The sequence below is a fragment of the Rhodamnia argentea genome, chromosome 3, assembly GCF_020921035.1.
Source record: "Rhodamnia argentea isolate NSW1041297 chromosome 3, ASM2092103v1, whole genome shotgun sequence".
Lineage (NCBI taxonomy): Eukaryota > Viridiplantae > Streptophyta > Magnoliopsida > Myrtales > Myrtaceae > Rhodamnia > Rhodamnia argentea.
Window position 1 is genome coordinate 4,291,763 of NC_063152.1, and position 10,198 is coordinate 4,301,960.

The 10,198-nt window shown below is 40.3% G+C and overlaps 1 protein-coding gene across 1 annotated transcript; it reads right to left on the bottom strand.

Moving 5' to 3' along the window:
* Positions 1-61: 61 nt before the first annotated feature.
* LOC115757065 (1-aminocyclopropane-1-carboxylate oxidase) lies at positions 62-8,289 on the bottom strand. The gene is made up of 5 exons (XM_048276094.1): positions 8,252-8,289; positions 1,661-1,791; positions 1,301-1,527; positions 580-913; positions 62-497 (listed from the first exon to the last, which is right to left on the bottom strand). Exons 2-5 carry the CDS (start codon positions 1,763-1,765, stop codon positions 210-212), a joined length of 954 nt encoding a protein of 317 aa, XP_048132051.1. The 5' UTR covers positions 1,766-1,791; positions 8,252-8,289; the 3' UTR covers positions 62-209.
* Between the last annotated feature and the right edge of the window lie 1,909 nt (positions 8,290-10,198).

Consider the following 10,198-nt stretch of genomic DNA (forward strand, 5'->3'; position numbering starts at 1 on the left):
CGATGCGATCACATTACAATGTCCTGGCGGGATTCGGCCGCTTAGAACGGGTTTGGTGGCATCCTAGAAAACCACATTTTTATTATGTTATGTCTAGGCAAACTCAAGTACAAGCAGACACATACATATGTATTGATCTTCGAACACACTTAAGACTTACTTAAGAAAATAGTAAAGAGACATTTCTCTTATTCCGCTACCGAATAAGCTCAAACAGTTGCAATTGGACCCAAATTGATGGATGGCTCGATGGTCTTCATGGCCTCGAACCTCGGCTCCTTGGCCTGGAACTTGAGCCCCGCGTAGAGCTTCATGTAGTCCTCGAACACAAACTTGGGGTACGCTTGGCCCTTCTCTTCTTTCTCCACCAGCTCCGGCGCCGGGTATATGACCGCGTCGCTCCCGGGGTTGTAGAACGACGCGAGGGACATCCGGTTCCCGTCGCTCTGCGCGATCACGCGGTGCTCGATGCTCTTGTACTTGCCGTTCGTAATGACCTACGGTTGCCACGAAATCAAGTTAGATTTGTGACCTCAAATTGAGAGGATCTCAGCTATTAATGGGTCGAAGCAGACATACCTCGAGTTGGTCGCCTAAGTTGATGACGATGGAGTGATGCATCGGCGGCACGTCGACCCACTGGCCGTCCTTGAGGAGCTGGAGGCCGCTGACCTTGTCGTCCTGGAAGAGGAGGATGATGCCGCCGGCGTCGGTGTGGGCTCGGAGCCCCTTGATGAGGTCTGGCTTCGGGCACGGCGGGTAGTTGCTCACCTTGGTGCCGAAGGTCGGGCCTTTAGATCCATAAAAGGATTTCTTCAAGTAACCTTTTTCCAAGCCAAGATTCTCACAGAGCAAGTCCAGAAGCAGCTCTGCTAGCTTCTCCAACTCTAGTGCAAATTGCTTCATTGCCTTCCTGTTGATCATAATCACAAATATAAGGACATAGCCTTAGTCATCAAAATACTAGATTTGTGCGGACACGGGCCGATACCGATTTTTATTTCGCCAAATCGAGTAAAATGTGAATATAGATCTTCAATATAGGAGGGTGTTTCGTGTCTGAAATCAATTGCAACTACGAGGACTGGTCACCCGATCGAGATCGTGGCATTCGAAATTAAACCAAATCTGTGTTTGAGACTTCGGTATCATGTTTAAATGACGATTTGAATATCCAAATTTAAGAGAAAAGTTGAAAGGACTCAGGTGCATCATGATTTATGCAAATTATGTCCTACCAAAGTGAGCAATGTTAAGGACATCTAGGCACAAGAAAAAGAAATGTTCAGTGATTAATCACCGGTAGTCGTCTTCGAGATCGGGGACCTCGGAGATGTTGGAGACCGGGAGATGGCGGAGGTGGAAGGTGCTCTCCCAGTCGATGTCGTCGATCTCGGACTGGACGGCCTCAAGGCCTCTGCTCGCCACCATCTGCTTGAACTTTTGCTCCATGCACTTCTTGTAGTGCTCCTTGGTCAGCCTCTCCACACTGTCCATCAGCTGGTGGGATACCCCATGGTTCACCAACTTCACAGCATCAAAAAGAAAATCAGCACATAGGAAAACGATCGTTTCAGACCATCAGACAAAACGCAGTTTGCCCTAATGAAATAGTTCAATGTAATGTGCTCAATGTGTACTGTAGCAAAAGCTGAATTACCTCAAAGAAGCCCCAGTTTTCGCAGGCATCTTTGATCTTGGCCATGGTGGTTCCTCTCTCTTCACCATTCAGCTTCTCCAGATCAATCACAGGGAACGACCCCATCTCTCTCTCTCTCTCTCTCTCTCTCTGAAGCTTCTTGGGGCAGTTCTGAGAGGTTTGAGGGAAATGGGGGGTGATATTTATAGGCACTGAAAGTAAGTGTGATCAACAAGGAAGAGAACTGAGCAATTGGTAGAATCAAAATGGGACAAAGCAAAAGTTTACAGGTCCAAATCTAAGTTTAAAGTAAGGAATTTGAACTCGTGGAGAATGAATGTGATCACTATCTCTTGGGCTGATGGACCCCTACCATGTTGTGTCACTGAGAGCACTATTGGGTCATCCTCCTTGTTGGGTTTGGTTTTCTTGGGTCCCGTTCTGGGTGCAAACTTACACTTCTAATTTCTGCTTTTTCTTGATGTGCATGACTAAGCAACGAAAAATCTTGCAAAATTCTTTCTGGAATTGCCTAAATTCTCTCACCCACCCAACACCACTGAAAACCAACTAAAGACCACGCCACCCAAACCCTAAAACAAGAGGCCAAGATGAGGTTGCTGGCGGTCGCCGTCCGGCCTCTCCATTGTCGGGTTTTCGCTCGGAGGGCATCTGAAAGGAGTTTGTTAGAGGTACGTAAGTGGTCATCGAATCGAGCACGGGTTATGCTTTTTGTGTTCTCCTATCTATTTTATCTTTCTGAACTTTCGGAAGGATACACATGCATAGTAACTTCACATATGCCTAAATGATATATGAACTATGGAGATATTACATCTAGACACACAACTTACCCTCCATTGATGCCAACTTTCATGTCTTAAACTCAACCGGATATGAAGTTAACATACTAGTAATGATACACGATAATCTCTAAGCATTTCAGTGGGAACTAAGGAAGCTATTTGTGATTAAGGCTGCTGACTCCGACCCAATTAAATTTTGAAGGAACCAACCAGCAAAACATCTTCGTTTTCATGACAGCTATTCATGTTTTCTTCTCAGGCATAGGGGTCGATTTGCATTAACTGGGGTCTGACAGATGTATCTGCATGGATGCATGGCTTAGATCTCATCTTATGCTCCACAGCCTCCACCTCTTTAAACGCATATATATAAAATTTTGTGAGAATTATCCCTTTAATGATAATTCCTTTTTCTCTATCTTAAACCTAGCCTGCACATATTTTCAGTCACATAAAAAGGCATAAAATTTAGGCCGAGTCCCGATCCGTGAAAAAACGCCAACTTTCAGTCGATATTCAAATCCGTCACCCCATCATGTTTTCGACTCATGATGCCTTCGGAAACTCATGTGATAGGATACTTGATGAGGGGGATAAATTCGAGTATCGATTGAACGTCGGTGATTTTATATTGATGTTTTTTCATTCGACAAAAAAAAGGTTCCGGTCAGAATTAGAGCTCGAGCAAAAATTGAAGCTCGGAACAACTTTTCAACAAGTGGTAACTTGTACCAAAATGGCTAAGAATCCCTAGAGATGCGTCCATGAAAGATCTTTGTCTTCATCACCACTATGTGAAAATGGGAACAATAATGGAGCAACATAACGTCCTGGATACAATACTATCATCATCATCATCAAAGGAGGTCCTACCAGTTCGATCCAATCATTTTGTTCTTTGGATTTCTGATTTTCCCTTCCATGGGATTTCCATGTTGATGACTGATGACCAACTATAACATCACGGCAAAGCACACACAGTAAAAAGAGAAAACCAACGCATGCCAAGCAGAAAATCATCAATGAGGTGAAACCACAAAGTGGGAAAGAAAGGTGTGATGGCTAGGGAAATAAATGGGGAAGGACAACTCTCTTTAATCATTGTGGTCTGTGGGAAAAGATTTTTTTCATTTGTTTTGGTGGGGGTGCAACAATAACAAAATAATTATAATTATTATGTAAGAAAAATGACTTTCCTGACGATCTGACAATACTATCGGTTATTTCTTGCTATAGATTCACACACCATCACCGCGTGTTTTGTATAAAGTACTTATTAATTAGAAAATCATAAGAGTCGGAAATAATGACAATCTTGTTAGATTGTCGGGTTAGTGGCTTTCATTACGTAAATATGAATTCCACTGAAGATCGTATTTAGTCATATTAGAAAGATGCATTTTGATCACTTATATTTTTCTCTTTCAAAATCGTACATATTAAAGAAAATTTCAACAACAACAAGAACTCTGAAGTTGGGTCATTTTCACAAGAGGGTTGCTCGCACGACGGTCAGACGGTATGACGGCCACAAAATTTTCCTTTCTCTAACACAAAGGCGTGGAAATTTCCAAGCAAAACACAGGTCACTTCCTCTATCACGAAAAATGAGTGGCTGAGGATTGACCGCCATTTTTGCAAGTTAACGGTAATGTCATGCAAGTGTTTCTCTTTTCGCAATGTAACCCCAAACTATTTTCGTTCCACACAATTCCCTAAACGTAAGAACTTTGCATTAGTGCACCCCTACGCATTGAGACTTCATACCATTTTCAAGGTTATTGTTTCCAAAAACCTATGTTTGTTCAATAGTTAAAATTCTTTACCATCTTTAGTTAGTCGTATCAAATGATTCTAAATCTCAAGTACGGAAAAAAACAGGATTTCCACGGGTTGGGAGTACCTCCATATGAGGTTTATATGATACCAAAATTATCTATTTTAATGTTCAGTTGATAAATGCATATGTTTTTCAAAATCAATAATGATGATTTCCGGAAGATTGTGAATGTATCATTGATTACCTAAAGATATCTGCAAAGTGTGAATATCTTGATAGATGGTGAACACGATATTATGTGTTGATGTGTTGACAAACTGGATGGACCTCATGGAAGGTGAACAAGTTAGGAGGAATGGGAAGTTTGTGAGGATTTATAGATACCATGGATAAGTAAACAGCAGGGTAAAACCATAGTTGTCAATATGCTTGGAAGAACCGGAAGAAGGTAAACATCTGAGTAGAATCTTGGTAGGTGATATAACCGAGAAGATCAACGGATAGGAAATTGCGAGTCGATTTCCAAGGAATATAGGAGAAAGAATGTCTATAAAAGAGGATCGAAGCAAGTTGAAGGGATTGGCAGAAATTGAGAAAGCTTACTCTACTATCAATGAGTTCTCTCTTTGTTGCGCGAATCTATCTGTTATTTGTTTGTATTCTCTCAATTGTAGAGTCCTTGTTACCTTATTAATCCGAGAATAGAGAAGCAAACATGTATAAAAGCAGTACGTGAGTTTTAATATTGTGATCTATAATGTTAAAGAAACTGTTCTTGCTATATTATAGCCCTCTTGAGAATACAAGTGGATTCCGAAATGTCTTGCGACCGTTAGTGGTAAAGAATGAACATAGGCTTGGTTATATGCTGAACTATTTTTTATATATATATATATATATATATATATATATATATGCATGCGTTCGAATCTTCTATTTGCTTTTTATTGCCTACGTTCGTTTGATAAAAGCGCTTGTATATGATATTTCAAATATGTTCATAAATCTGTTTAGTTTCTACATTAGCTTATTTACCCACATTTTAGGTTGTATTGTTAGCCTCAACACCATGAAGTTGAATTTATCATGTTGCTAAATTATCTCATGGCCTAACTGAAGTCGATCAAATTGCAGGGGAGAAACTACTACGTAAAATTTAAAAGGTCTCTAATATGAAGTCATAATATCTCGAGATTCAGCTGCTCTCCGTTTCAAATATAAATAGCAAAAACAAGCTGGTACAAAGTTATTGCCCCAATATATATTCCATGCGTCATTCCCTAGGGAACCTCAAATTGGCTCTATTCCATAATATTCCATTCGTTTAATAGCACTTTGGTGTCATTGTCAGAAAAGATCCCGTTTCTAGTTACTCACATAAATTAAAAGGGAAATGCTTTCATAACGGTTTGACAAGATCGTCGGTTATTTTTTATCACGGATCCACATACCATCATCACGTATTTTGCATAAAACACTCATTAATTGAAAAATCATGGGGTCGGAAATAATAACAGATCTGTCGGGATAACAAAGTCCAACTTAAAATATACAAAGTGAAACATCTATCACTATAGCAGTCATTTCTTTTTCCCCTTTTCCTCTATGCCAAATTAAGACACCATTGTGGAGCCAGGAAAAAGAAACATTTTAAACTATGATGATCATTTGATCAATGGTCATGATTCATAAACCCTAGAGTCTTGATGCACCTATATCCATTTATGTTTTCGAGAGCATTCTCTGATGAGCTTCCATTGCATGTGATTGTCAAAGGATTTAATTGGATTGCCTATCCGACCACACGTGCTATCCTACAAGAAGCAAGGACAACATAAAACACTTGCACTAGGTTGTTCTAATTTTTTTTTCAAAAAAAAAAAAACTACTCTTGGTTGGCCCCTTTCTAATATAAGTCTTCAATTTGCATGATTTTGCATGTCGATAATAACTAGGGTTTCCATTCCGATAGGACAAAAAAAAAAAAAAAAACAAAAGGGTTTCCACAAAACAAAAGTATCACGTGGGTCGGCTATTTCTAAGTAAGACTGTTGTCTACTAAGAATTCTTAAACGGGCTAATTGTTCTATCCGTCTCACTAATCTGACCACTTCATTTGAAATTCATTTTATTCCATAGAGATTGAATATCGATATAGTACGGTTCTTCAGAATAATTTGTCGTCTTTCCATATTACCATTCAAAAGAGGAATTAGTACAACATCATTGCCGAAAGTGACTTCCAATGAAATTGTGAACGTTAATGGCTCTTTTTGCTTAATGAAAGGGCTATTCATGGACCATTAAACGCGTGCTTCTTTTCTCCTATTGTCTTTTATATTACATCAAGAAGATTATGATCGTCATGATATTTCCCTTAAAACCGACGTGCGCGTACACATCTCTTGGGAGTTGTGGTGTCGTTATACCGAGTTTGGATCAAGTTTAAGGTTCTGTGCATCGAGGCTTGCCGGACCCATTGCTTTTAAGTTCCTCCAACTCTTGGCCTCTCATGCGTTCTTTGGTTATTTGTGGTCACCTGCACTTTGAAATAATGGCTTGTGGTCCATCTTAAGACCGTGGACTTGTTGACTGCCAACACACAAAGTTGTTAGATTTTGTTTCTTTGGCGATACGTGAGGCTCAAATTGCTACCCCGCAACTAATTCCATGGTGGATGTGTCATGCAAATAAAGGATCATCTCATTCCTTTTGACCCGTAAGATTTGTTCGATTCAAAAGGGCGAAGTGACTCGTTCATCTCCTTAAGCTTTTCTCCATAAGAAGATATCAAAATGAGCACGTTTTTCATCCTATTGAGCTCGGAAAAGTTAAAAAAAAGAGAACTAAGCTTGAACGAATTAGTCAACTCATGTATCCGAGAAAATTATCCAAAAAGTCCTAAACCTATTGCACTCTTGCCGACTCAATCCTAAATCTTTTAATTTTGCTAATTGGAGGCTTAAGCCTTTTCAAGTTTTGCCAATTCAATCAATCCCGTCAATTTTAGCCGAAAATCGCTAACGTGAACGTCAATCATCCTGTGTGAATTTTTTGGACACATCTGAAGCATATGCTGCACGGCATGGCTATCTTCCCATATTTGGAAAGGGGTAAGTTATCTTGTCTTTAGAGAAGGAGATCCCAAAGTCAATGAAAGTGGGAACGTGCATGTTTCTCTCCTGAGCATGGTCCTTCTCCCTCTCCTCGGTGCTTTGGCCACATGCCTTGTTTCCCACGCTTTGCCATGCGCCATGGGGTGAGGTGGATCCCATTTCAACTGCTCCATCCTTCCCCAATGAAGATTAAAAAGAAGAAAGCCATGAACAAATTAGATAAGATTTCAGATATTCTCGGATCACAGGCCTTTCTTATCCATTCGAATCAATTATCGAGGATAGAACGGATTATCGTATCTTGTTTTTGGACAAGTAATCACCTTTCACTTCAGTTAATGCTCTTCAAACACGATAATGATGACGACATTTCTTGACGATAATATCCCATTCGAGTGCATTAACAGTCTAAATGAATTTTGCCGTGTCGAGAGGCCGATACGTTAATGGCTGGTGTCCCGGTGACATCTTCCTCCTTTGGTCGAGGAGGGATCGAGGGACCAAAATCGAACTTCAGGATTAAACTTTGGCCACAAAGATAGGCAGCGAAGAAAGTGACTTTTACATGAACTGTTAGGTCATCTGCCTGAACTCGGATAACAATAAATATAAATAATAATAAGAAAAATGTAATCGTACTATACTATTTTGACCAAGCTAAAAGACAGATCTCGAAAAAGGGTTGAGGTTTCTACTCATAGCCAAGAGAAAAACAATAATATTCTTCATACAATGAATTTTTCCTCCAGTAGATAAGCTTCTAATAAACTTCTAATCCATGAAGTTGATATTGACATTATGAATCTCTCTGTAACTGAGAGAATTCATTCGTGAGAGTCCCATCATGTGGGAGACACTCAGAAAGTAAGCTCCACGTGCGAAGAACAGTGACATTTTTCTTCTTCTTCTCCTCTCTCTCTCTCTCTAAGTTCTAACAGTTGTCATTTCCAGCCCTGCCACGTGGCACGACCAGGAGCACTCCTCCTCTCAGTATTAGGTTTACGATCAAACATGCCGAGATTGTCGGAGGGTATTAAAATCACCGTTCTTCGATCTTTCATATTGTCGAGCTTGAAGTCGAACCAAGGTAGTTGGTGCGTACCAATCACATTTAGGGCTTTTCCTTCTCATGGTGTCCTTGTTGTGTAGCCCTCGTGCCGGCCCCATCCATGCACGTAGGGTCGCGATGAAAGTAGCGTAACGCGTTATGCCACCCGACCTACTTAATTGCAGGAAACAAGAATCGGTCGCGTTGAACAATCGGTGCTCCGCAAAGATTATTAAACCATTGTTTGAAGATAAAGTAGGGCTTAAACATTGTATAAAGTCGATAAGAAAGTCGCCACGAGATACTTTCTGCACTTTCAAGTGCAAGCATTGGAAAAAGTTTGGTCTTGGGCCACAAATAAGTAACGAGACGGTAATTTTAGCATCTCGGCAATTTCGGACCGATCGACATTTGAACTAGCGTGATAGACCAAACTGTAAGGATTCGTCACACAATTGTAATGAAAATAAAGAGAAGCGAGAAAGGAAAATCGAGACGCAAATGTTTATCCTAGTTCACTCTTTAATTAGGGCTAATCCAATAGAAGATTTCATTATGATTAGATCGCGTTTTTCTGTCAATGAGGAGTATGAACCACTCTCTCAACACAAAATAATCATTCCATATATAGATCACGCTTAGCAGGCGATACGGTAGGATTAATCATGTTTAAGCAAAATATTAACCGCGAGACACTCGACAAAAAAAAAAACAAAGTGTTGAACTACGTAACGTGGCTGTTCGTCGAGTAGATTCTCAGGTCTCAGGAGTTACAATCTTGAGCTTTGGCCGCTTCCTTTTCCTGTGGTTCTTTGGTTTTTGTTTTTTTTTTTTTTTTTTTTTTTTTTGGCTTTATCCCACATGATAGAAATGAATTTTGTCCCTGATTTGTGGGACCCTCCGAAACCAACGATGAAATCACTACTTACAAATACACACAAATCTCAGTTCTCCTCACTGATGATGAAGCAACCTCTTGCAAAAAAGCAAGAAGATCTTAGCCATGGACAATTTAGCGGTAAGAATCGAATTGTGAGAGATGCAAGAACAGAAGAAAGCAAATGTCTAACCAATGGTCCAAAGATTCGCATCTTTAATAGAAGGTAAATGTCTAACCACTATCAAAGATGTTAGGTGAACGCCCAGCTCATAATTTGTGTAATCTGATTTGGGCCGCCGAGGGATTTCCAACTCGAGAATTAGATGTCGGCTAGTTCAAATCCCGGCAATTGTGCGCGGACTGTCTAGTTAAGGGCCACATGCGCAGGCCAAATGCATAGACTTAACTGGTCCATATGTTTTGCCAGGTACTTCGTAGGACTCCAGTTACTTGGTTCTTTGCACTAGGTCTTACACGTGCATAGTCACCCTCCGCCTAATAATCTAAACCCTAGAAGTAAACAGTTGCGCTTACGACTTACATTATGATGCAAATCTCGAGATATGCTTTTCATATCGAGAAATTTTTCAGTGTGTTTAGGAATCTCATACGAACGATAGCAATCGAATCACGAGCGCACTTAAGATAGGTGTGAAAAAGAGAGACCAAAGCCAAACTCTTGAACTCTTGCCGTTGTAGGAAAACCAGTGCATAGTTACCCTATGCCTAATAATCTAATCCCCGAAAGTAAACAGTTGCGCTTACGACTTACATTCTGATGCAAATCTCGAGAAATGCTTTTCATATCGAGAAATTGTTCAGTGTGTTTGGGAATCTCATACGGGCGATAGCAATCGAATCACGAGCGCACTTAAGATAGGTGCGAAAGAGAGAGACCAAAGCCGAACTCTTGAACTCTTGCCGTTGTA

Bases quoted from the DNA above. Each gene is read 5' to 3' on its own strand.
- LOC115757065 (XM_048276094.1), bottom strand. From the start codon at position 1,765: ATGGGGTCGTTCCCTGTGATTGATCTGGAGAAGCTGAATGGTGAAGAG. The intron at 1,528-1,660 runs GTAATTCAGCTT...GATGCTGTGAAG, and splicing joins AAAACTGGGGCTTCTTTGAG to TTGGTGAACCATGGGGTATC. The intron at 914-1,300 runs GTGATTAATCAC...TATGATCAACAG, and splicing joins GATCTCGAAGACGACTACCG to GAAGGCAATGAAGCAATTTG.